We start from the raw sequence: 27,181 nt of genomic DNA, 5'->3' as shown, positions 1-27,181 counted from the left end.
TACACTCAGTAGGTAGAAGAACACAGGGAAAGAGAAAATTTGAAACAGAATTTTTTTTTTTAAAGAAAGAGAGGCAGCTAAGTGGCTCAGTAAATTGAGAGTGAGACCCAGAGATAGGAAGTCCTAGGTTCAAATCTGGCCTCAGACACTTCCTAGCTTCTTAGCAAGACCCTTAACCCCCATTACCGAGCCCTTACCATTCTTCTGCCTTGGAACCAATACACAGTATTTATTCTAAGACAGAAGGTAAGGGCTTAAAAAAAAAAGAAGTGAAAGGTGAAGAAGACCAGCTTTTTGAAAGATAGAAGAGGTATAGGACAATAGTTCACTGGGATGGAAAGATCATCTAAGGGTTTAATGAGGATGAGGAAACATGTACAAGGTTGTAGGTAGTAGAGAATGAGTCAATAGCCAGGAAGAGATAAGGAAGATAAGTGATGTAGTAGGGATGACAAGAAGGGACAATCTATTGGAGGAGATGAGATGGAATGAGATTGCTTGAACAGCTGGAGGAGATAGCCTCGGCAAGAAATAAGGTCACCTCATCGTATGAAATGGAGTGAGGAAGGAGATAGTGGCAGAAGATATATGAGCAATAGGAGACGAGAGGAAATTTAGAATGGCCTCAGTTTTTTTTTTTTCTGAAACATAGGAGGTAATGTTTTCAGCTGAAAGGGTGAGAGGAAGGAGAGTCATGAGAAGTTTGAGGAAGGATATAAAAGTTTGGAATTGATGCCATGGAAAGTGCAAAAGCGAGTTGATGAGGGAGGGGGGTAGTAGGATTTTCTAGAATCGGTGAGGACATGAGTTTGTAATGGACCCAATTCAACTGTATCATTTTCCTTCACTTTTGTTCAACAATATGTGTTCTTTCTTCATTTTTCTTTCCATCCTCTAGTACTGTATCTTATATGTACTATGTACTTCAGAAATGTTTAATGAGGGACAGCTAAAGTAGCACAGTGGATAGGGTACCAGGCCTAGAGTTAGGAGGACGTGGGTTCAAATCTCATCTCTGGCACATTCTAGCTGTATGATCCTGAGAAAGTCACTTAATACTCTGTGCCTAGCCTTTGCCTTTCTGTCTTAGAATTGTTACTAGGACAGAAGGTAAGGGTTTTTAAAAAAAAGTAGTATTGAATTGAAATTACTATCTATTGGGTATGGATCCAAGATGGTGGAGTATCAGGAACCAGGATAGTGAACAACAACCCTCTCTCCTCTTCAGAAATCCTCCAAACAGATCTACCAAACACACTAGATTGAATCCTAATGGGGAAATCCAAGAAAAAGGCACAGTGAACCATTTTTCTATCTCAGTTCTACATAGGAAGACAGAGAGAAGTCTGTGAACACTAGGATGGGGTCTGGCCAGGGGCATGCTATGAATATGAAACACTCTAGCACATAGGAGAGGCCCTGCAGCAGGGTCCCCACACCCATAATGGGGCACTACACAGGAAGAATTACCACATGGAAGCATTTGTGCCCACTTTCCAGTTCCTGGTCACAGAGCTTGGAGCAAGGAGAGGACCTACCACTCCTGTGCGTAGTGTTCAATGGTAAGGAATACCAAATTGAAGATCTTGGGCTGTGTACCAAGAGAGGCGGAAATTCAGAAGCAAACAGCAGTCATATGGTTTAGAAAGTATGTTGAGCAAACAAAATAAGAATTTCATCACAAAGAGATATTATGATAAGAATGCTTAAGCTAAAAGCCAAGAGGAAAAAAACATCTCTAAGTAAAGCATCTAGGAACAACAAAGCTTTGACCCAAGTTCAAGTATAATTCTTGGAAAAGATAAAGGAAGGGAGGGAGGGAAGAAGGGAAGGAGGGATGGAAGGAAGGAGCATCACTATCATTTTATGTCTTAAATGCCAAATTCAAATCCTATAGAACACCACTGCTATTAAAAAGTAGTAACCTCTACCTTGTGATTTATCAATATAGTATCTTGCCACCTCACAAGAGCCAATCTGCCTACCTTGATGCTTCTTCCCCTATGTAATACAATTACAGTTAAATCAAAGCAACATTGCTTTTCTTGCTCAGAAACATAATCTTTCATTCTCTTCTAAACCCCTTACAATTTGGTTTCTGACCTCACAATTCCAACAAACCAGCACTCTCCAAAGTTACCAATGATTTCTGAAATGCCAAATCCAATGGTCTTTACTCCACAGTCTTTAACACTTACTTTAACATCACTCTCTTCTTTGATATTCTCTTCTCCATAGGTTTTTAGGACACCACACAATCTCCTGATTTTCCTCCCACCTATCTGACTGCCACTTCTTTTCCTTTTGCTGGATCCTCATCCAAATTATGCCCTCTAATCATCAGTGTTCTGGGTCCTCTTTTCTTCTTCTATACTCCTTCACTTGCTGATCTTATCAACTACCATGGATTCAATTAGCATCTCCATGCTAATTCTCAAAAGCTCTTATCTGCTGACCTCTGATCTTGCATCTCCAACTGACTTCCAAACATCTTGAACTGGTCATTAAGTAGGTATCTTAAAATCAACATGTCCAAAACAGAACTCATTATTTTCCTCCCTGACTCCTCCACACTTCTGACATTCCCCATTACTGCAGAGGGCAAAACCATCCTCTCACTCCTCAGGTTCACAACCTAAGTATTATACTTGAGTCCTCAGGATCTGCCAGCCCCCAAAACTAACCTCTTGCCAAAGACTGCCAATTTCACCTTTGCAGCAACTCTCAAACATGCCCCCTTCTCTCCTCTGACACTGCCACCACTCTGGTGATTTTCCTAAAGCACAGTTCCAAATGTCATCCCCTACTCAATAAACTCTAGTAGCTCCCAATTGCCTCTAGGATCAAACACAAAATGCTCCACTTGCTATTCAAAGCCCTTCAGAGTTTATCCCGCTCCTACTTTTCCAATCTTCTTACATATTATTCCAAGTCAAATACTCTTTGATACAGTAACATTGGTGTTCTGGTAGTTCCACAAACAAAATACACTCCATCTCACAACTTTGGGCATTTTCTCTGGCTATCTCCCATCCATGAAAAGCTCTCTCTTCTCATCTCTGCCTCCTGGCTTCCCTGGTTGCCTTTAAGTCCCAACTAAAATTTCATCTTTTACAGGAAGCCTTTCCCACCCCTCTTGGATATACAGCCTTCCTTCTATTAATTACTTCCTATTCATTCTGTAATATGGCCTGTTTGTACATATTTATTCTCGTGCTTTCTACCCCCTCCCCTTGGATGGTAAGTTCCTTGAATGCAAGGATTAACCTTTGCCTCTTCTTGGATCCCCAATACTTAGCACAGTGACTGGCACACAACAGGTGATTAATAAATGTTTACTGACTGCCTAACCAGAGTGCTATGGAAAAGTTCATGTAAGAAGGATTGCAAAATCACCTCTGGCTTCTGTGGGAAAATGTTGTAGGAAAAGAAGTTGAGAAAGAGACAGACCAAATAAGGAGACATGGAGGGGTTTGGAATAGTGGGAAAAGTCAGAAGTTGAAGTTGGGGAAAGGAAATTTCACAAAATTTAGAAGACACTGAAGAAAATTTAGTAACAACCTCCAAGCCTAATTGCTGGTCCAAATTCTATTTCTGAACTGTTGTAGAAGCAACATCAAGGACAATCAAGGAGAATATAAAAGGGTTAAGAAGAAAAAGTGGATTGGGAGATGAAAACTGAGGAGGTACACTTAAGAAAGGAAGTTCTCATTTCTAACAAGTATTATTGGGGACAGCAAGGTAGCACAGTAGATAGAGCATCAGGAGTCAGGAAGATGTGGCTTCACATTTGGTTTCAGAAACTTCCTAGCTCTATGATCCTGGGCAAGTTACTTAACCTCAGTTGCCTAGCCCTTACTGCTCCTCTGCTTTAGAATGAATACTGAGATAGAAGTTAAGGTTTAAAAAATGTAACATTTATAAAAAGATTTACTATATATTTGGAGTTGACATAAAAGCACCAAAATATAGTTTCAAAAATAAGACTATCTCAACCATTATAAAGAGCAGGGATAAACATGCAATGGCTTGCATCAAGTATGTGATGTTTATTTCTGCCATATCTAGGTGACTCTTATCTATGTACTGAGTGTAGGATGATCTCCTTACTGAAAGAGAAAAGAGAAAAAGAGAAAGACTCTGGTGGTGGTAGGGATGTTGGGCCCCTGCTACCCTCAGTGATAGTGTGTGGGCCAAGCTGAAAGTAGGATTGGTGAACATGGGGATATGGGGAAACAAGAAAGCAATTCCCTTGGCTTCCCTTGACTGGGTCCTGGGCTACCTACACTATGGTCTAAGGGTAGATGATGTGAGATGGTGGCAATGATTTGATCCATGTAGCATATGCTGATTCCTATTCCTTCTTTCTAAAGCAACCTGGTTGCTTTAGCTAGACTGGCTTGCTGGTCCTACTGGAAGTGGTGCTGGAAGTAGAGGGAGGGGAGTCCCTTCTTCACAAGGTTTGTCAAAGGAAACAGAGCCACCAGAGATTTTTAACCAGAGGAGTAGCATGGTCACACCAGTGTCTCATTGCATAAACTGATAAACTATTTGGAGGATGAATTAGAGAGGACAGAGCCTGGATATAAGGAAGCCAGTTAGGTAGCTACAGCTAAAGCCCTGGTGAGAGGTATAAGGGCCTAAACAAATGTATTGGCCATGTGAGTGGAAAGAATGAAAGAGAAGTGAGAAAAGCTATAAAGACAGAACCAACACGACTTGTGAGAGAAGTTAAAAATGACTGAGAATAAGAACCTGGATGAATGGAAGGGTAGCGATATGCTAACTAGAAACAGGGAAGTTAGAGGATGGGGAAGAGATGGCAAATGCCATTTAAGACATGATGAGTTTGAGAATGCTAAAAGATAGTTCAAATTGCCCCCTGTGAATTTTAAAACTATACCACCCTAATCAGACCATTCTTTAGAAGATCTAATTTAGCCATTTCCTGATCAATAACAATGGAAATACTTAGAATAACAGAATCAGGTCTTGGAAACTCTACATTCTCCACCCTACTCAGTTTAACAAGATTTTGAAGGTCTGCATCAAACTCAAGATTTAATTATCTGAGGAGATGGCCTTCAACAGACATGTGCAAAAAAAAAAAGGACAGACCTCTGGGCTGTCCTAAGTCAAGCTAAGTTCTCATTGGTACAGATGAGATGCAGAAAAGTGCTAAAATGTCCATATAAGGCACGTTACTACCTGCCTCTTTCACTCTTTTCCTGGAGAAGCGACTCTGGCTGGCAGCGTGCTAGGGGTTCTGACATTTGGGAGTGGTGGCAGTTATTTGTCTGGGTTTTGGCGGTAAGTTTTGTCCTTGACCCGATTCAGGTTCAGGCATCTCAGCTGATCCCCTTTTGGAGTTCAGCTTGATTCCTTCCTCCTTCACACTCCAAACCCTTACTTTCTAGATCTTCTAGTCTTCCCACCTGGTACTAGCCAGGCGGGGGAAGGGAGAAATCCTTCTCTCTTTTCTTCTCCCTTCTTCTTTAATTTTCTCTACTATATCAATTAAATCACCATAAAATTTGGCAGCTGACTTGGGTATTTTATTTGGGTTTTTAATTTATATTTTATTTCATTTTATAAATAAAATCCTTGGTGACCTAAATTAATTATACATTCAGTCTCAGCCATAATTTCACCCTTTACACCCCGAGGAAGTTAGTGAAGCAGAATGAAGCCTCAGAAGAGACCAAGGCTGGATACATAGATAACTAATAGAACTAATAGAAATCGCCAAAAAAGAGGACAATGGATCATAAAGTTCAGAGAAGAGAGTCCAGGATAGAGTCTTGGAATAAGCCATGGGTAGAGAGCATGACATAGATGATGATGAAAAGCAGCAGTTGAACAGGAAGGAGTTAGAATGATAATAGGAAAACCCAGAGAGGAGAGAGAATACAGGCAGAAAAGATGATCAATGGAGCAAGAAAAGCAGCTTGGTGACCCAGCATACAGATAGTTGAGCCCAATGTCAAGAAGACTTATGTTCAAATCTGGTCTCAGATACTTAGAACCTATATTACCCCCGGGCAGGCAGTTTAACCGATCTATGCCTCTGTTCCTCAACTATAAAGTGGGGATTATAACAGCACCTAACTTGCATGGTTGTTGGATTAAATTAAATATTTGCAAAGCACTTCCCCCAACCTAAAGATGTTGAGAAGAACATAGACTGAAAAAGAACCAATGACCTTAGTAATTAACGGATTATTGATGACTTCTGAAAGAGCACTTTCCGTCCTCTCAAGTGAAGAAGCTGGGAAACAAACTGTAAGGGGTTGGTTGAGAAGTGAATATAAGAAAAAATGAAGGCAATGAGAAGCTGAAGTTCCCAGACAGCACTTTCCTCATCTGTAAGGGAACTGAATAAAATGACCATTGATGTCCTTTCCAGTCATCAATCTATAGTTCCTTGATCTTAAATGTAAACAGCTTTTCCTAGGAGTTTGACAGTGACAGGTAGGAGAAGTGTAGAGGGGATCATAGGTCAAGTAAAGGTTTTAAGGATGGGGGGAACATGAGCAGGAACTAGTAGATAGAGATTAAAAGAGAATAGGAATAACTGTAGGGGGCAATCAGCTGGAAAATATATGAGAAAATGAGGATAGTCAAATTTGGCTGGGACATAAAAGTATATGAAGGGCAGCAGTAAAGGGGAAAAAATGGATACATAAATACAAAATGAAACTGTCCAACATACTGATTTCTTGACTACATAGACCATACTCAGAAGAAGGTTGGGACAGCATATTAATAAACAGTAACAGATACACACTTGGAAAAAAAGATCCTCAATAACATATTTTGATGCACAAAAGAAAACAAAAAATGCAGAAGGGAATTGACATAAACAAATGGAGTGGGTGGTATTACTACCTTGTCAAATTCAATATGTATATATGCTTCTTAAAAAGCAAATTACAAAACAGTAATTCAGTTTCTTATACAGTCTCTTTCTTTTTTCTATACTGAAATGCTTGTTTACTGATGCTTAATTTAATAATAAAAAAGAAAATGTTTTAAAAGAAGTAAAGTCAGAAAACAGTACATAGCAGTAAGAAAGAGGCATACAAAGGACAAGATGACAGGAAAAAGAGAAGAAATGAAGAAGGGGAAATCATTAGTGCCCAAAACTGCCAAGATGTCGCTTAGAGGAAAGTCATTAAATTTATCAAATGAGCAGATATTAGTGACCTTGGAAAGAGCTACTAATGAAAAACATCATAAAATGCATTTTAAAGTCAAACAAAAATAATTGGAGTTTGTTTTTTGTTTGAGGAAGTGTGGTTTGTGCCTATAACTTTCTTTCCTATTATGGGAAACTCCCTGTTGTTTTTTTTGTTGTTGTTGTTCATTTGTTTGTTTTTTAAACCCTTACCTCCATTTCGGAATCAATACTATGTATTGGTTCCAAGGCAGAAGAGTAGTAACAGCTAGGCAATGGGGGTCAAGTGACTTGCCCAGGGTCACACAGCTAGGAAGTGTCTGAGGCCAGATTTGAACCTAGGACCTCCCATCTCTGGGCCTGGCTCTCAATCCCTGAGCCACCTAGCTGCCTCTCCCCCACCCCTGCCCCCAAATCTTTTCTTTTCTAAACCCCTTATTGTTCATCTTAGAATTGCTACTAAGTACTGGTGCCAAGTCAGAAGTGCAATAAGGGTTAGGTAATTGGGCTTAAGTAACTTGCCCAGGGACACACAGCTAGGAAGTAAATGAGGCTAGATTTGAACCCAAAATGTTCCATCTCCAGGCCTCTTTATCCACTGAGCCACCTATTATTATTACAATGACCCTCTTGAATATTCATAATATTATGAATAACAAAATACATAGGATCTATGTATATTACTTCCTCTCTCCTTTCTGGAAACTTAACTCCTTACCAAAAATCTAAATTTACTTTTCTAAATTTCTCAATATCTAATTGAGAATTTTACAATTCTCATAGAATTTACAAATATATATATATGTATATATATATATATATATACACATATATATAAATATATAAACATAATATTCTACTTGCTGATTGACAACAAATACTTGATTGTAACATGTCTGAAAACAGAGTTAAAGATTCACTCCTAAGCAAAAAGCAACAGATTTTTAGATATGCATTCATCTGGTTGGGGCATTTTCAACAGTCTGTCACAATGCTACTGTTCTGTACCTTTTCCTCACCTTAAAATAAATGTAGAGGTGAGTAAAGCAAAATAATATTTAGGGTATTTTAGCCCCCACAGTGATATTTAACAAAATGGGCATTTCAACAAATCACTTTATTCAAAATTTATCAAAATTATATATATAGTATTTTTGAACTTTAAAGAATATGAGAAAGGGAAACTATATGTGACAAGTATAATTTGAAATGTCTCTGCAATTGATTCAGGTTTAATACTGTACTTCAGACTATTTTATTTTGAAAGCCACATTTAAGAAGTTTCATATTACCTTAACCATGCTTTTCACTTCATTCTCTGATTTAATATTTATTATGTAAATTCTTTAAGAACATAAATCTAAGGATTTTCCACTCACCGCCTTCACCTCTTGCTTGACTACCCCTTGTGACCTCACAATTAGTCTCTAGATATTAAAATGCATAAGCACAGAGAGAACTGTGATTTCAAAGTATTTGGGGTCATAAGTTGCTCTATACCAAATGGGAACAAAGTTAAAAGCTACTCCAAAATGATTTAAAGTAATAAAAAATATTCTCAAATGGCTCCACCAAATAAAAGAAATATTTGTTATATGCATCATAACCTTCAAATGAATATTCAAACTTTATGAACTGTAGCACCCTACAACTTGATAAATTTTTCCTATTCATATTAGTCTATACCTGGACCTGAAATCTAAATCCATTTCAACTAGGGTATACATATATTGATATATACTTGCCATTTGGTTCTATTTACAAATATTAACTTAACATTTGTGCAATATATATTTTAATTCAGTTCAACATAAAGTATCATTAAAATTAAGTTTGCATTTTCAAGAATAAGAAAATTCACATACCATACTTATAATTCTTGAATGGGGGAGGGAGGCCTGCCCTTAAAGGTACATCTATAAGAGAAAAGGATGAAAGGAAAAAACTTTTAAAAATACATTATAGGTCACTGAAAAGTTTTTAAACAACCAAAATCAATGCAGATAGAATAAAAAACACAAACTTGATGAGAAAAAATATTTTTGCATTAAATATCTCTAATAAGGTTCTGATATCCTAAGAGATATAGATAATTAACACAAATATATAAAACTAAAAGCCATTTCCCAATGGATAAGTGGTTAAAGGATATAAGCAGATCTCAAAGAATTATGAACTCTCAATAATTATGTTAAAGATTGTTCCAAATCACCAATAAGAAAAATAATTTTTAAAAACTCTCTCTGAAGTTATACCTCACATTTAGCAATCTGACAAATATGACAGAAGACAGAGATTGTCAGTATTAGAGAAATTAGGAAAAGGCAGTTGGTAGTGGTATTAATTAATCCAACTGTGGTAGAAACAACACCCTCACCCCACTATGCTCCCTACAAGTTAGGTTAGTTTTTCCTTTAAAAGCAAAGAAACCATCTTCAAGCTCTAACTGGTCCAAGAGACTGAAGGACCAAGCTACTGGCACCACTTTCTAGTTATCTGATAACAAAATAGTCACAGGAATTTCAGGGGCTCACTAATGTTTTGTTGAAATGGGCTACTCAGATGCAGGGAAGATTCATTCAGTTGAACCAACTTGGGGTATCCTCAGTGCTTATCTTGTTATATATTCTTCTGCTTTGGAGAAGGAAATGACAAACCACTCCAGTATCTTTCCCAAGAAAATCTTTCCAAAAGGGATCATGAAGAGTTGGATAAAACTCAAGACAAGAAAATGTTGATATCTTTATGATAGGTAATGGACCTCTTTAGTTTTCTTCTGTGTGTCTTGAGAGATTAAAATAGTCACATAGCAAGAAAATGTCTGAGGCTTGATTTGAACAAAGGTCTTCCCGATTCCAGATCCAGAACTCTGTCCACTGTGTCACCTAGCTGTCTCTGATATATACCAAGATTCATTTGCTTCTCTAAATAGTGCTAAAGGATTGTAATTTACTTGGAATGTCATGATTCTGAGGTCTTGTCTTTTAGGAATTTAGGAATCTTAAATACACATTGATAAAGTTTGTCCTAGAAAGAGATGGATAGAGTTGGGCTGCTATGTGGGAAATTGAATGTTAATAGTTACTGTCATGTAGTATGAGCTATAATACAGACTGAACAAATGCTTGTTGACTGATTAATAATACCTGTGAATGAAACAATTAGTCCAAGCAGTACATTAAAAAACAATAATGGACATTATTGGACAATAATGGACATATAGCAGCACATTATGTATTTCATCTGAGCCTCATAACAACCCTGTGAAGTGAGTCCTAGGAGATAAGGTATGGAAAATACCTGTGATTTCAATGGTATAAGGAACTCCAGGGGACTGCTGATAAATGTCTAACAATTGACTGAAAAAGAAAATATATACACAACATAAAAAAAAGAAGAAGAAAGATTGGGGCAGCTGGGTGGCTCTCAAATCATTGATTAAGAGCCAGGCCTAGAGATGGGAGGTCCTGGTTTGAATCTGGTCTCAGACACTTCATAGCTATGTGACCCTGGGCAAGTCACTTAACCCTCATTGCCTAGCCATTACCACTCTTCTGACTTGGAACCAACACACAGTCTAGATTCCAAGAGGGAAGGGAAGGGTTTTAAAAAAAAAAAGATTAAGTACTCCAATAAATACACACTAAGGTATATTTGAATTCTGATTTTGCCACCCATTCAACTTGTTATTCTACCCAGCTTTATCATTTGAAAATCTGATGCATTTCACTTTCATATTCATTGAATTTGTTACTAAAAATGGTTTAACAGAACATAATTTAGGTAATAATCCTCCTACTACATGCCATTTATGAAACTTCCCTCCAAACTGTAATCCAGCCTTTAAAAACAATCATTCAGCCAACTATGAATCCACTACATTTGAATACTTTTCCTATCACATTTTTCCATCTTTTTGAGGTTAGCATAACTATAAAATTCTTTGTTGAAATCAAAATACACTATAGCTACAATACCTTTGCTCAGCCTGTCAAGAATAGGGGAGAGGGAAATGAGGTTACTCTGCCACGACATTTTCAGTGAACCCACACTGGCTTTAAGCAATCAATACTTCTCATATCATGATTCAGTCTAGATTTTGGTTTGTGAACAGCAAATGTTCACTACCCTGTAAGCTTGTGAAATTAACTCTGTCCTTCTGAAAAATGGGTCAACAGAGCCAACATCTTTCAACATCTTTCCCTTTGAAAATTTCTAAATTATTACTTTTATCAATCACATCTGTAAATTATTTCAGTACCTTGAGTAAATGTCCCTTGGAAGATGAATAAGAAAATGAGGTCAGAGCAATAATTACAGAGATAGAGACTCAGATTAAAGGTCGGGGGGGGGGGGGAGTATTAAAGAGGGAAGGTAATTGAGAGAGATGGGAACTTCAGAGTGCAAGCAGATGTTGGAATAGGAACTGAAGTTATATTCTACCAGGACTGGACCCTTAGTCGCTCCTTTTCTTTTCCTTAATTTGGCCAGTTTGCTTCCTTTCCATTACTACCCTCAGTTACTTTCAAACACAGTTGCTCTTTTCTTTCAATGTGCAACACACAAGCTTTCCTATCCTGCTTTGGGTATTAATTCCATCATATTCTATTCTAATACTTAAGAGAAATATATAGCCAGGCCTGGTTTAAGGTAATTGGGAAAAGAGAACTCACAAAATGAATATTAAAATTAAAAAAAAAATTTTAACTGAATTAAAAATCATAATGGAGCTTTTCTTGAATGAAAAACAAAATTAACAAATCATCTTCAAAGAGAATTTTGGTTTTTAGAAAAGGTACTTCCTCCTCCTTTTCCTTCTCAATGCATCTAATTTTCCTTCTTCGTGTAAAGGAGATATGAAATTGTGAAATCTTATTTCTAAGACACCCTCAAGAAGCTTACATTCTAATGGAGGATACCGCATGCATAATTTTTTGTGTTTGTGTGTGTAAGTGCTGTTAACATCAAGCAAATATATATGACATTCAAATTAAATACAAAGTAATCTTGAAGGAGAAGGAACTAGCATACGGAGATCTATCTCTGAAAAGGCCTCTCACAAGAGGCATCACGATCTAAGTCTTAAAGGAAACCCTAGATTTCAAGAGGAGAAGAAGCATCCTAGCCCAGAGGACAGTCAGTGCAAATGCATGGGGCTGAGAGAAAAACATTGTGGAGGAGGAAAAGCAAGCAGGTAAGTGGGGTTGGACTACAGAGGACATGCAGAAGTGTCAGGTAAAAGTAGACAGGACAGCTAAGGGGCCATATTGTAAACAGCTTTAACTATCATGCAGAGAATTTATGGTAGAAGTGATAGGGAGAAATAAGTTTAATGAACAGAAAATGGATATAGTAATAATAATAATAGCAGTAGGCAAATACTTTACAACTCTTACATGATTTGATCCTCACAATAACTCTGGCAGGTGGCTGCTACTATTATCATCATTTTATAGTTGAGAATACAGACACACAGAGGTTGCCTGATTTGTCCTAGGTCACAAAGCAATTAAATGCCTGAGGCTACATTTGATCTCAGGTCTTAATGTCTCCAGGCCCAGCACTACCTCACCATCATCATTGAGCAACCAAAAGAATGATGGTGCCCTTGACTATAATAGGGAAGTTCAGAGGAGTTTTAAGTTTGGTGGTTCAATTAGAAAAGATTTAAATATCAGAGACATAGCAGGTATTTGATTCAAGAAGTAGGGGGCCCAGACTGAAACTTTCTGAGCATGGTATGAAGTGGTCCAAGCTATGCTTTATGAATATCAATGAGAGGTGGCAGAAGGGAGGAGAGGGATGGGGGAGGGGGGTTGTGAGGGCAAATAAAGAGTGGAAGATGACTGTAAAGTGATAATGTCTAAAATCCCTTCCAGTTCCAAATCTTTTGACCTTCAAAAATAGTTCCCAATTTATATTCTAAAAGTTCATGGAGTGTCAATTATTTGGAACTTCAGATCTATTTTATCATTAAAAAAATATGAATAGCATTTAAAGTACAGTGATCCCTCACCTATCATGGGAGTTATGTTCCAGAGATCCCTGTGATAGATGAAAAGCTGTGAAAATGGCGGCATTATATTTATTATTTATACATATTTTAAGGCTTATAAACCCCTCTCACTCTCCTATAAACCTTTTCTACACTCATTAACCTTTACCACACTCTTATAAACACTAAGCCAATCAGTGCCCAGGATACAGAACATAGAGTTTTAGTTGGTTCACAGCAAAACAGAGAAAACTCCTTGATACAGAATTAGATATATATTTTTTAAAACCTGCATCAGTGAAGCCACAATAAGCGAACCACAATATAGCCAAGGATGACTGTATTAAAGTTCTGCTACATTAAGAGGCCTGGGAACAGTTTGTAACATTGTTTCTTATGAGAAATGTGTTCTACAACATTGGGCAAGAATGGAGTACAAAAACACCTCCAACACATCTTCTCCTCCGCCCCGCAGACCCCCACCATCTCAGAAGCTAGTGGCCACTGAGGGCCTGACATACATTGAGAAGGGAACGTGATGGTTCAAGAGTGCTTATTTTTTTCATTTTGAAACTATGACATTTGAGTCTGATAATTTCAAAAACAGTATTCTCTCTAGCTGACACTACACTCCATCATAGCTAACTTCAGATAGCCAAAATTAAAAGGAACATTCTTGGGGAAAGATAAATTTAAACCCACAAAAATAAAAAATTTAACAGGATGTACCTCTTTAGCAATTATGTTAAAAGGTTTTTAGTTTGCCAAAACTTTTAAGAGTCAGAAATTAAAACTAGACGAAACCTTTTAGATCATCAGTTCTTTCTACCTAACTGTACAGATAAGGAAACTGAGGAAAAATCTAGGAAAATGAAAGGCATGCTTTTTGGGAGAACTAAAAATCCCTAAATAAATTTAAGTGATTGAATTATCATTATCAATCATATATATTAGAAATTACAATCTTCTGGACATGAATAGGGAATTTTTCAAATAAAGAAATCAAAACTATTAATAAGCACATGAAAAAGTGCTCTACATCTCTTATAATCAGAGAGATGCAAATCAAAACAACTCTGAGGTATCACCTCACACCTAGCAGATTGGCTAACATGATAGCTATGGAAAGTAATGAATGCTGGAGGGGATGTGGCAAAGTGGGGACACTAATTCATTGCTGGTGGAGTTGTGAATTGATCCAACCATTCTGGAGGGCAATTTGGAACTATGCCCAAAGGGCAATAAAAAACTATCTGCCCTTTGATCCAGCCATAGCAATGCTGGGTCTGTACCCCAAAGAGATAATAAGGAAAAAGACCTGTACAAGAATATTCATAGCTGCACTCTTTGTGGTAGCCAAAAATTGGAAAATGAGGGGATGCCCTTCAATTGGGGAATGGCTGAACAAATTGTGGTATATGTTGGTGATGGAATACTATTGTGCAAAAAGGAATAATAAAGTGGAGGAATTCCATGGAGACTGGAACAACCTCCAGGAAGTGATGCAGAGCGAAAGGAGCAGAACCAGGAGAACATTGTACACAGTGACTGAAACACTGTGGTACAATCATACATAATGGACTTCTCCATTATTGGCAACGCAGGGATCCTGAACAACCCAGAGTGATGTATGAGAAAGAACATTATCCACATTCAGATGAAAAACTGGGAGCAGAAACACAGAAGAAAAACAACTGCTTGACTACATGGGTCGAGGGAATATGGCTGCGGAGGTAGACTCTAAATGAACATCCTAGTGCAAACATCAACAACATGGAAATAGATTCTGATCAAGGACATAATGTTAACACCCAGTGGGCTTGTGCATGTGGGCTACAGGAAGGGGTGGTAGGAGGGAAGGGAAAGAATATGGTACTTGTAACCAAGGAAAAATGTTCTAAATTGACTAATTAAATAAAAAAAAGAAAGAAATAACCTTCTAAATCCTAATCACAACAAAATGAATGACACTGTCTTCCCTCAGTTATCTTCAACTCCAAAATGACACACTGTGGAAAACAGTGCTGAGGTAGGAAGGCTGAGGTTGAATGGAATCTTTGGGTCCTTTAAGCTACAATGCATATAAATCATTAACTTGCAGGGGGTGGGAAGCTGCAAAAACTAAACAAAATGTCACCCAATTATAAAAATATAATTATCCCTAATATGTGCATCCTTACTGAATAACTTTTATTAATGCCAGTGATTAGAATTTTTTTAATAAGTACTGTAGCTATATCACACATTCAATCTAAAGAACATGAAGCTTGATATTCTGGGAACAAATTGCTATAAGTAATATTGCAAAAGCCTTGGATTGGAATCTATATTAAGATCTAGAAACATTGCCATGGCAATAATCCAGCTAATTTTTAATGTGCTTATCATACTAGGGGCAGCTGGGTGGCTTGGTAGATTGAGAGTCAGGCCTAGAAATGGGAAGCCATGAGTTCAAATCTGGACTTGGACAATTCCTAGCTGTGTAGTCCTAGACAAGTCACTTAAACCCTTCCCGCCCACACACCCCCATTGCCTAGACCTTACTACTCTCTTCTGCTTTGGAACCAATACGGAGAATTGATTCTAAAATGGAAGGTAAGGGTTTAAAAAATAAGTATCATACCTTTTTTTAGGAATACAATAAATTCTTTTACAGTTTGGTTCAAATTAACTCCATGGTAAACAAGTGGTTTGAAATTGCGATGCTCAAAGGAACGAATGAGACGAACTGTAATTGTTGCTTTCTCAGAAGACATGTGAAAAAATTTCCAGGGCCAGCTAAAGGCAGAAAAAATATACATAAAATAATTAAATCACAATTTATCAAGACAATATTAGCTAACATCTTGCCAATTATGTCACTAGGTTCCAGGGTCAACCCTCTGGGATGTAATATCAGGCTAGCTTTCCTAAATCTGGGTCATATTCCCAATCTTCCCAACAATGTCAGAGCTACTTCTCTCACCGAACCCCAGGATACTCTTGGTTCTGCTACCTCAGAAAAATCTAGCCAGACAAAATCAGACTAAGTACAAAAGAGAAGAAATGAGAGTGAAAGAGAGAATGAAGAGCAAAAGTGGGCATGTAACATGGGCATAATTTTCAAATGATGTATTTTAAATATTTATGCTGCTTTCTTCCATTGCCAAAAATAGTTAACTATAATTTAAATTTAATCATATATAGAGACTTCATTAGGCATGACTTAATGTTTACAAAGTAGCACCATATGTATTTCTTTTTATCTTAACTGTTCATATGGGAAAAAATTCATAACTACTCCCTCTCAAAAAAATCAATATAGGCAAATTGCTTACCATCTCAGGGACAGAGGAGGGAAGGAAGAAGTAGATTTTTTAAATTGTTTTTACATGTAATTGGGGAAGGATAAATTAAAAATTGACATAGGGATAGTTTAAAATAAAGCAAATGGATCCATTTATTACCAGTAGGAATAATCTCAAATATAACTCGCATGATATTCTCTTTTATTTTAAATAAAGATAAGCAACAGGATGCAACAGAAAAAGTAATAGCTTTAGAGTAAGAGAACTTGACTTTAAATCCCAGTTTAGCTCACTGTTACCTCATATAAACTCAATTGTGCTCACTACCTATGTCTCAGGATATTGTTCTAATAGATTATTCTCTTATCCTCAATATTTCCATATTGATTAACTCTTTTGACACTGCCAGCAACTGTGATCAGAGTTCCCACATCCTTAAAAGAACCTTCATTTGATTCTACTGAATGCATCAAGCCAATGCTCTGTTTAGAGCCCTCTTCACTACTGAATTTGTAGAAAAAAATTGTCACATTTTACTACCTACTCATCCTCATGGCCCCCTCAAATCATCATCCCCGTTGAAGCTTTTTCTGCTTTCACCCTAATCTCGCCACACTTAATATTCTCTTATACCTCAAGTAACCTACTTATTTCTATCTTATATCCCTTATGTTGTATCTCTTCAGTAGAATGCAAGCACCTAAGGGGTGGGGGCTATTAAGTAGTTTTCTTTTTTGTTTTAAAATCCTCAAAATCTAGCAAAATATCTTGGACATAAGGTATTTCATAAATGCCAATTTAGATTTAATTAACTTAAAGATGTATAGAGCTATTTAAAAGCCTAGTTTTCACCTAATATAAGTAGCTCCAAATTTCTATTTAATATTTATTTTCAATTTGAAATTCCCAATAAAGTTAAATGTATACCTAATCTTGACCAAAGATACAGGGCAGGTAGGTGGCACAAAGGAGAGAACACTAGGCCTGGAGTCAAGAAGACCTGAGTTCAAATATGATCTCTGACACTTACTAGCTGTGTGACCCTGGGCAAGTCACTTAACCCTGACTTCTTCATTTGTAAAATAAGCTGGAGAAGGAAATAACAAACTACTCTAGTATTTTTGTCAAGATACCCTACTAAGAAAGGGATAATGAAGATATGGAAATGACTGAATAACAAATCAAAATCAAAATAAGTGTTTACATTTCCTGGTACCAAAAATTTTTACAAAGGAAAAAAAACTCTAACCTTTGTAATTATTTCATAATAGCAGCTGCTTACAAAAAAAAAAATCTATTACGCCTTAGGGAGAGTATGGGAAGCAAGCTGTGCTTTGGGTAGGAAAAAAAAAACACATTAGGGAAAATAGGAATGCTGACATAATATTTGTGCAGAGCTGACTTACTTTAAAATGTAGATTGTTTCATTTTAAAATGCAGTATTCAATGGGACTTACTGAATGAAGAGAACAGAAATCCAGCCTTACATTGCTAAATGAAGTATTGAATAGAAGGAAAATCTGTAAAAGGTAAATAAGTTCTTGATTATCTATGCCAATTGAAGAGGGCTATTTGATACTCTATTGATAAGCTGCTACATACTAGAGGCCCTGTTGTAGAAGCTTTTCTAGCACAGTTAGAATCTATTTAAAGGCATAGGAAATTTTGATGCCACAAATTATTGTTATTGTGCCAAGGAAAAGAAAATAATTTCTGTGGCTGGGAAAGCAAATTGAACTCAAGGTAGAAAGACCTAGTTTCAAATCTCAGATCTGCCATTTTATCTGCTTGGCCTTTAGAAAGTAATTATACCTATCAGTGTCCTCATCTATAAAAATGAGGGCATTTGACTAGTGGCCTTTAAAGTTCTGTTCAATTCTAAATCAGATTGTAATAAGAGATTGGACAATGGGAGTCCCAACCTCAGAACAAGTACAGTAGCCTTTACCTTTTGCCAAACCTCAGAGAGACTTAGAGAGCCTGCTTCTGAACATAAGATGCAGATCTCCACTTCAAAGTAAGAACAGAGGGCAGCTGGGTTGCTCAGTGGTTTGAGAGTCAGGCCTAGAGATGGAAAGTCCTGGGTTCAAATCTTGCCTCGGACACTTCCTAGCTGTGGGACCCTGGCCAAGTCACTTAATCCCCATTGCCTAGCCTTTATTGCTCTTCTGCCTTGGAACCAATCCGTAGTATAATTCTAAGATGGATGGTAAGAATTTAGAAGAAGTAAGAACAGTCAGCCTTTAGACTGCTTATTGAGGCAAAACTAAGAATGCATACACAAGATTGCTTAAATATAAAGAATAGTCTTTCCCAAATGAGGAGGCTCAGTCAACCTCTGAGAGGGGTTGGGCCACTTTCTTTTGAAAGTGAATCCTTGCATCATGATTTAGACATAAAATGTTTTCTCGTAAGTAATTAAGGAGAACATAGAAAATATCATCTGCCAGATCTATGGATAAGGGACGAATTTATGACCAAACAAGAGGCAGAGAGGGTCATGGGAAATAAAATGGATAATTCTGATTATATAAAATTAAGAAGTTTTTGCCCAAACAAAACCAATGTAGTCAAGAGTAGAAGGAAAACAGGAAATGGGAGTGGGAGTGGGAGTAGATTTACAGCAAGTTTCTATGAAAAAGACCTCATTTCTCAAATAGAGAGGGAATGGAGTCAAATTTATAAAAAATACTCACTCCTCAACCGATAAATAGCTAAAGGAAATGAACATGCAGTTTTGAGAAGGAGAAATCAAAGCTATCTACGGTCATCTTAAAAAAAGTTTAAAATCACTATTGATTAGAGAAATTGATCAGAGGTACCACCTCACACCTATCAAATTGGCTAATCTGATAGAAAAGGAAAATGACAAATGCTGGAGAGAATATAGAAAAATAGGGACACTAATGAGCTGTTGGTGGAACTGTGAACAAGTTCAACAATTTGAAGAGAACAATTTGAAACTATGTCCAAAGAGCTATAAAGCTACCCAAAAAGATCAAAAGAAAAAGAAAAAGACTCATATATGCAAAAATGTTCACAAAATTTCTTATTCTGGTGGCAAAGAACTGGACCTGAGGGGATTCCTAACAGTTGGAGAATTGCCTAACAGGGTACAATATATAATTGTGATGGAATGCTATTGTGCTATAAGAAATGAAGAAAGGATAGTTTCAGAAAGACTTGAGAAGACATATGAACTGATACAAAGTGAAATGGGAAGAACCAAGAGAACATTGTACTTAGTAATAGCAATATTGTAGAATGATAAAGTGAATGACTTAGCTACTCTAATCAATACAATGATCCAAGACATTTCCAAAGGACTCACAATGAAAAATGCTACCCACCTCCAAAGAGAGAACTGATGAGGTCTGAGGGCAGACTAAAGAATATTTTTTTCTATTTCTTTTCCTGCCCTTTTTTGCATCATGGTTTAATACTGAAATATATTTTGCATGATTCCACACGTATAACTGCCATATTACTTGTCTTCTTAATGGGTGAATGAAGGAATAGCAGGAGAGAGAAAATTTGAAACTCAATTTTAAAAGAACAAATGACAGAAATAAGGAAAAATAAACTTAAAAATAAAAAGAAAGGTGACACCTGATAGAAAAACAAGTAAAGGATGCAAATAGAAATTTAGAGAAATGAGAGATGATCTCTCATGATTATTCTATGGGAGTAAAAAAGAATTTGCATATTTCTAATCTGTATATGACATTAAAGTAGTATTCTGCATACTTTTTTCAAGGCAACAAGTGGTGCAAGGTAAAACAATGGATTCAAAGCCAAAAGAAACCAGGTTTGAATCCCAGCTCTGCCACTTACTACCCATGTAGCCTTGGGAAAATCACTTAACCTCTCTGGGTCTCAGTTTATTCATCATTTTGAGTGGATTGGATTAAATGACCTCTACATTTACTTCCAGCTCTAAATCTATAATCCTAGGATCAGGGCTTAAAAACCATGGCACATCAATGTAATTGATTCATTTACTATACCACAAGAAATGATCAAATATGCAGATACAGAGAAGCATGGGAAAACTTAAATGAATTGATAGAATGAAATACAAAGTGTAAAAATAATGAGCTACATAAAATAAAATATTTAGATAGAAAAACTGTTCCAATATAGGTTCAAAACTTTTCAAAACTGTTTAACTCGACAATCGGGTTCAAATTGTTTGGATACTTTTGATAGAAGTAATCAAAAGTATCCTCAGTGATGAAGTGAGGCTCAAATGTGAACTTCCCTTCAGGGTCAGGCATAAGGATGCTAAAGAGACTCTTATTATAAACATAAAATGTTTATTGAAATATATAAGGATAAATAAAGGATTTCTAATTCTAAGGGATTCTAAATCCACCCAAATAAACTCCCAGGTTCCGCAAGGAACTGCTTCTCCTGTGTTTCACGGGCTACACTAATCCTCCCTGATCTGATCTGACTAACCCAAATTTATACTATCTAAATAAAAACTACCACTAATATCCTTACAAATCTTAACTTCACCTTCAAATTATAAAATAGCAAAGGCTAGCTGGTTGAGTCTCAACAAGAATCCAGTTAGGAGCTGAGTCTTAATAGACTCAGAGTCCAAACCAAAGACCGGGTGTTTCTTTGGTCTTCTCAGAGTTAAAAAATTTATAAAAACCACGATAGTCAATAGTGTCTCCCAAGTTGGGAAAGGAAAACAAGGAGCTCCTTCAGATCTTTCCCTCAGAGAGAGAAGCAAAGATGTTATAACCCTCCTCCAGCCCTGAGAGTTTCTGAGAGTGTCTCTGTCAACTGCCAGAGCCCAACTCCCAACTGCCAGAGAGAGTAATTGACACAGAAAAATGGTTATAACTGTCACATCTGAAATCAACATGCTCTCTCAGCTCTGCTTCAAACTCCAGTTCTTTCTCAAGCCAGTCACTTTACTTCTTATCCCTAAACTAATAAAACAATACTTATTTTCTAATATCATCCTTACACAAGAAAACAATATTCATAATGACTAAAACAATGTGAATGCAAAGAAAAAAAGGAAAAGGAATTACATGCTATGCAATAACCAAAAAGGTTGCCTGGAAAATGGAATAAATGTTATCTCCCTCTTTTTTTTTTTGCAGTTAGGGGACTATGGGTGTGGAATAATGCATATATACTGACAGACTGAGGGATGTGCTAGAGATATTTTTTGCTTGCTTTTTTTCCTCTCCTTTCTATTTTATTACAAAGGTTAACCTGAGCTGAAAGAGCAGTAGGGAGAAAGGATATATCCCCAAATAAAGGCAAAGTAAAAAAAATGTTTGGATCAAAATTCTTTCTAAAAGGCAACAAGTAAAGCCTATGACAAACGCATAGGAATTCAGATTTTAAAAGCCTTCCCCAATATAATCCAGTATTGTAAGGATATTAGAAAATAAGTATTGTTTTATTAGTTTAGAGATAAGAAGTAAAGTGGCTGGCTTGAGAAAAGAACTGGAGTCTGAAGCACAGCTGAGAGAGCATGTTGATTTCAGATGTGACAATTATAACCATTTTTCTATGTCAATTACTCTCTCTGGCAGTTGAGAGTTGGTCTCTGGCAGTTGGCAAAAACACACACTCTCAGAGACTCTCTCTCAGGGCTGGAGGAGGTAACATCTTTGCCTCTCTCTCTGTCTGAGGGAAAGACCTGAAGGAGCTCAGTGTTTTCCTTTCCCAACTTGGGAGACAGTATTGAATATCTATTGTGGTTTTTGTATATTGTTAAACTCTTTGAAGACCAAAGAAAAAATCCTGGTCTTTGGTTCGGACTCTAATAGACTCAGAGTCCTAAGTTAAGATTATAAGGATATTAGTGGTAGTTTTTATTTAGATAGTATAAACTTGGGTTAGTCAGATCAGGGAGGATTAGTATATAGCCTGTGAAGTTTATTTGGGTGGATTTAGAATCCCTTAGAATTAGAAATCCCTTATTTATCCTTATATATTTCAATAAACATTTTATGTTTATAATAAGAGTCTCTTTAGTGTCCTTGCGCCTGGCCCTGAAGGGAAGTTCACATTTAAGCTTCACTTCATCACTGAGAATACTTTTGTTACCTCTATCAAAAATATTTGAACAATTTGAACCTGATTGGCGAGCTAAATATTTTATTTTTACAAATTGCCAAATTTATTTTTATAGTATACAATATATAATTTCATCATCAATTTGAATTAAGGATTTTATTATATTTTCCTCCACCAAGTCCTACTCTTAGACTTCATAATGACACATAAGTGATCATAGGTTTTTAAAGGTCATACCATTGTGGAGTAAAAACTATAGCAAGTCCTATCAAATTCATCTTTAAATTCTATATGATGTCAATCTAGGCCTAATTTAGATAAATTCCAAGGGTTGGACATCAGGTGAGATGTTTTTGGCTAGAATAGTTCATGAAAATATCTACTAAAATGTCAACATGGAATCTAGAAGTCCCCAGTTTATTTAGTTTGGAGGTGGGAACCCCAGGTTTTGACCTTGTCACAGGAGTTTTCTCCCTGGAGGAAGGTCCTACTTCAGTAGTCTCAGGCTAACAATAGACCTTGAGTTAGTTCTGAGTGGGGAATGGTTAATTCCCCCATCAGATGCCTCTTTTTGCCTTAAAAGCTTCTCCCATTGTATCACATCCCCCTCTCGAGGATCGAACTCTGGTCTTATGAGACTGAAGCACTACCTACTATGCTATAACTCAAGGTCTACTGTTAGCCTGAGGTCACTGAAGTAGGACCTTCCCCCAGGGAGAAAACTCTCCTGTGACAAGGTCAAAACCTGGGGTTCCTACCTCCAAAATAAATAAACTGGGCACTTCTAGATTCCATGTTGACAAAAATGTGGAGGAACAGCCATCTATACATGGGGAAGAATTACTCCCCTAATTAAGGAAAGCTTATAATAGACGTAATTTTTACCCATATTTTAACCTTTCCAAATACTAAAGATTCTAAATAATAAACTCTGAATAAAAACTCTTAAATACTAAAATACTCTCACAAGTGGCTTTTTGTTGTTTTCTTACTTTTTTGTTGATTGTTCACTCCATTTCATAATCATGAAACCCCACAATTAGAATATTGGCAGTAGGAAGATGGACCTCGGTTTCTGAGAGAAGTTGGGGCCTTTTTTTTTTCATTTTTATTTAATTAATAAATTTAGAATATTTTTTCCATGGTTACATGATTCATGTTCTTTCCCTCTATTCCTCCCTCTTCCCTCCCAGAGCCGATGAGCAATTCCACTGGGTTTTTCATGTATCATTGTTCAAAATCTATTTCCATATCATTAATATTTGCGTTCGAGTGATCATTTAGAGTCTACATCCCCAATCATATCCCCATCAAACCATGTGATCAATCATATGTTTTTCTTTTGGGTTTCTACTCCCACAGTTCTTTCTCTAGATGTGGATAGCATTCTTTCTCATAAGTTCCTCTGAATTGTCCTGGGTCATTGCATTGCTGCTAGTAAAGATGTCCATTACATTCAATTGTACCACAGTGTATCAGTTTCTGTGTATAATGTTCTCCTGTTTCTGCTCCTTTTGCTCTGCATCAGTTCCTGGAGGTCTTTCCAGTTCACATGGAATTCCTCATCATTCCTTTCAGCACAATATTATTCCATCATCAGCAGATACAACTTATTCTGCTAATCCCCAATCAATAGACACCCCTCATTTCCCAGTTTTTTGCCATCATGAAGAACGCAGCTATGAATATTTTTGTACACGTATTTTTCAAGTTTGGGGTCATTAAAGGAGCTCTGTAACTTCTTGAAAACAATCTAGTCTGCTCCCCTCCTGCTTAATTCTGGCCCAAACTGCTGTCCATTTGTACTGTCAGTCCTAGATATACATAATGATGAACAGTGACTTTCAAAAAAAAAAAACACCTGCCTGTTTTCAACTAATATCCTAATTAGGATATCCTAAATATGAGAAGTATCATAAAAATTTTATGGAGACGGGAAGGTTGGCATATAAGGTCAATAGTTGATATTCTTTCAGTTTTTTTTTCCTCTGTTAATAATGTGGATAGGGGTGCACGCTTGGGATTTTCTGTTTAAGTTTACATCAATTAGTAATCTTTTTCTAAGGCAAACAGGATTAAGTGACCTACCCAGAATCACCATACTAGGAAGTAGCTGAGGCCAGACACTGCAGGAAGAATCTTCCTCACTCCATGATTCTAGCCACTGTGACACCTACCTGCTCCATTAATCAACAATCAATAGGCATTTATTAAGTAGCTCTGATGCCTTGGTTGACAGATCATGAAATTCAGGCAAGGAAGCTTCACTCGGCTAAATCATTCCAGTGTCATCAATGCATAGTCGTGTTAAAATATTCTCTTGCTATGACTAATTAGCACACTATTGCATGTGAACTTAAACGAGACTGAAAATGTGAAGCATGTCTCTATACTAGATCTATTTATGAACATTTTCATCATCCCTCAAGCCACCCTTAGGGAGAAAGAAAAAGGAAGAAATTGGTGCCACACTAACTGAAGAAGAAGAATTAGCATTTTATTCTCAGTTTCTGATTCTGTGTGAAAAAGAATTCACTATAAACAGCAAGTATGCTTAAAGTAGAATGGTGATAAAGCATGGCAGAATAGGGGAAAAGAAAAGGGTTACATCCAAATACTAAGAGACCTTTTGCATATTTCATCAAATGTTTGTAAGTGTTGAATAGGCAATTTCTAATTATATGTCTCTTTCCAAGGTAAAATAACCTAAACAAGAATTACTGGAGAGTTTTTTATTTTTAATGACCTAAAACTGAATTCCAAGATTTCACCATGTTTTCACATTACTAGAAGGACTGTGTCATCATTTAAAGGAATGGGTGAGAGTGTCAGCTTTGGGCCTTCTACCTCGGTGACCTCGGGCAAGTTACTGAACTTTTTTCTCTGGATGCCACTGTACCCATGCTTTCTGTCAACTGCACACAGCTGTTCTAAAAAAAAAGAAAACTGGCAGCATTATTCTAGATTCAAATGTAAAATGCTTATGTTATGATTCAAATCATTATACAATGATGAATTTGGGAATGAATGAACAAGTTGTGGTATAGAAATATAATAATTTATAATAATAAAAATGATAAGAATTCTATCAGGCTCAACTCCTATCAATATTATGACTAGCCAAGACTCCAGTAGACTAATGATGAAATAAGTTACCCACTTCCTAATAGAGAGGTGGGCTCAAAATGTAGAAGATAACAAATTTTTCTGGATTTGATCAATGGGGAAATTTGTTTTGTTTAACTCTACATTGTAATGGGCTTTGTTTTTCTTCTGTTCTCAAGCAAGGGTGAGGGAACATGAGAAGGCAAATCTTGATGGATTGAAACAAATAAAAAATTTGAAAATCCAGATTGCAAAAAGTTAAAAAGATCATAAAGGATGGCAACTGAAGAGTGTTTTGGAGGAACCTAGGAATTCTTCCAATGGAGGAGTAAGTGCATTTAAAAAATTGACAGTAAACCCTTTATGTCAAGGTACAGAAGTAGAAGATGAAATATTACGTAAAGGTACATAGCTAGCAAGAAAGTCTGACTAAAACAGTGTATGTGAGGTTGACTTATACAAAATATGACTGGAAAAGTAAATGGAATGCTGATTGTAAAGGACTTTACAGCTAAGTTCACATTTGATCCTGGAAACCACAGGGAGCCATTCAATATATTTGAGCAGTAGATTGACATGGCCTGTTGTATTTTAGGAATCGCCGTTTGGTAGCTCTGTGGTAGATGGACTGGAAAGTGAAGAGCCTCAAACTAGAGTCAGTGAGAAAATATGTTATAGAAGTAGGATTGTCAAGACATGATCATTTATTATAGAGGCTGAGAAATAAGTTAAAAATTATTCCATTGTTATAAATTTGGAAAACTGGAAGGATAGCAGAATCATGAAATGGGGAATTTTAAAAAAGGAATTAATTTTAGGAGGAAATACAAATTCTATTTGGGACACACTTATTTAGTCTATTTTGAGACTGAAATGCCTGTGACCTATCCAGACAAGGATGTCCAGTACTCAGTAATGTAGCATTGAAGTTCAGGCAAGAAATATGGGTTTTTGGAAGTCATGTGCATAAAGATGTTATTTGTATCAAATATTTTTGTATGTTTGCAAATGTTTTATAATTACCTTTATAGGATCAGAGAATTAAGAGGTAGAAGGGACCTCAGAGGTCATCCAGCCTAACAAACACCTCTTCATTTTACATGAGGAAACTAAGACCAAAAGAATTTAAACAATTTGCCCACCATCATAGAGGAAGTCAATGTGGATCATGTGATCTCCCTGCATGGCCAACTGGTGTGTATAAGATTTGCTACTTAAAGACATCAAGGTTGCTGTACTTTTTTTTTTAATCTCTCTTATGCAGCTCCTACTTTAAACTGTATCTTATCTGTGGTACACTGGAAAGCCATATGTAGCTTCATAGGACCTGAGTTCAAGTTATAGATGTGACACTGATCAAGTCTCTTCATTCTGGACCTCAATCAAATGAGGAAATTGGCCTTGATTATTTCTAAGTTCCTTTTTAGTTCTCGATCCTGGTATTTTTGGTGGACTAAAACTCAATTTGGTGGCTTTATAGCTTTAGATTTTGAGGAGGGAAGGAATAAAACATGAGTCCTGCCTTGGATATTTATTGTATTATATGAGCCTGGGTTAAGTTTCAGT

General features: G+C 36.7%; 1 protein-coding gene across 3 annotated transcripts in view; it reads right to left on the bottom strand.

The window, feature by feature from the left end:
• Positions 1-27,181, bottom strand: part of C4H2orf76 (chromosome 4 C2orf76 homolog) — a 79,353-nt gene that overhangs the window by 44,381 nt on the left and 7,791 nt on the right. For 2 of the 3 annotated variants that reach the window (XM_056793757.1, XM_001362936.4), the window contains exons 2-3: positions 15,796-15,950; positions 9,043-9,093 (exon numbers count right to left, since the gene is read on the bottom strand). In XM_056793757.1, coding sequence (XP_056649735.1) covers positions 9,043-9,093; positions 15,796-15,928 — 184 coding nt within the window. In that variant the 5' untranslated portion in view covers positions 15,929-15,950. The remainder of the gene's footprint in view (positions 1-9,042; positions 9,094-15,795; positions 15,951-27,181) is intronic. The other variant, XM_056793756.1, reaches the window with a different exon arrangement.

Source organism: Monodelphis domestica, chromosome 4, assembly GCF_027887165.1.
Source record: "Monodelphis domestica isolate mMonDom1 chromosome 4, mMonDom1.pri, whole genome shotgun sequence".
NCBI lineage: Eukaryota > Metazoa > Chordata > Mammalia > Didelphimorphia > Didelphidae > Monodelphis > Monodelphis domestica.
Note: the sequence above shows the minus strand (reverse complement) of the source record. Positions and strands in the feature narration are given on the sequence as shown.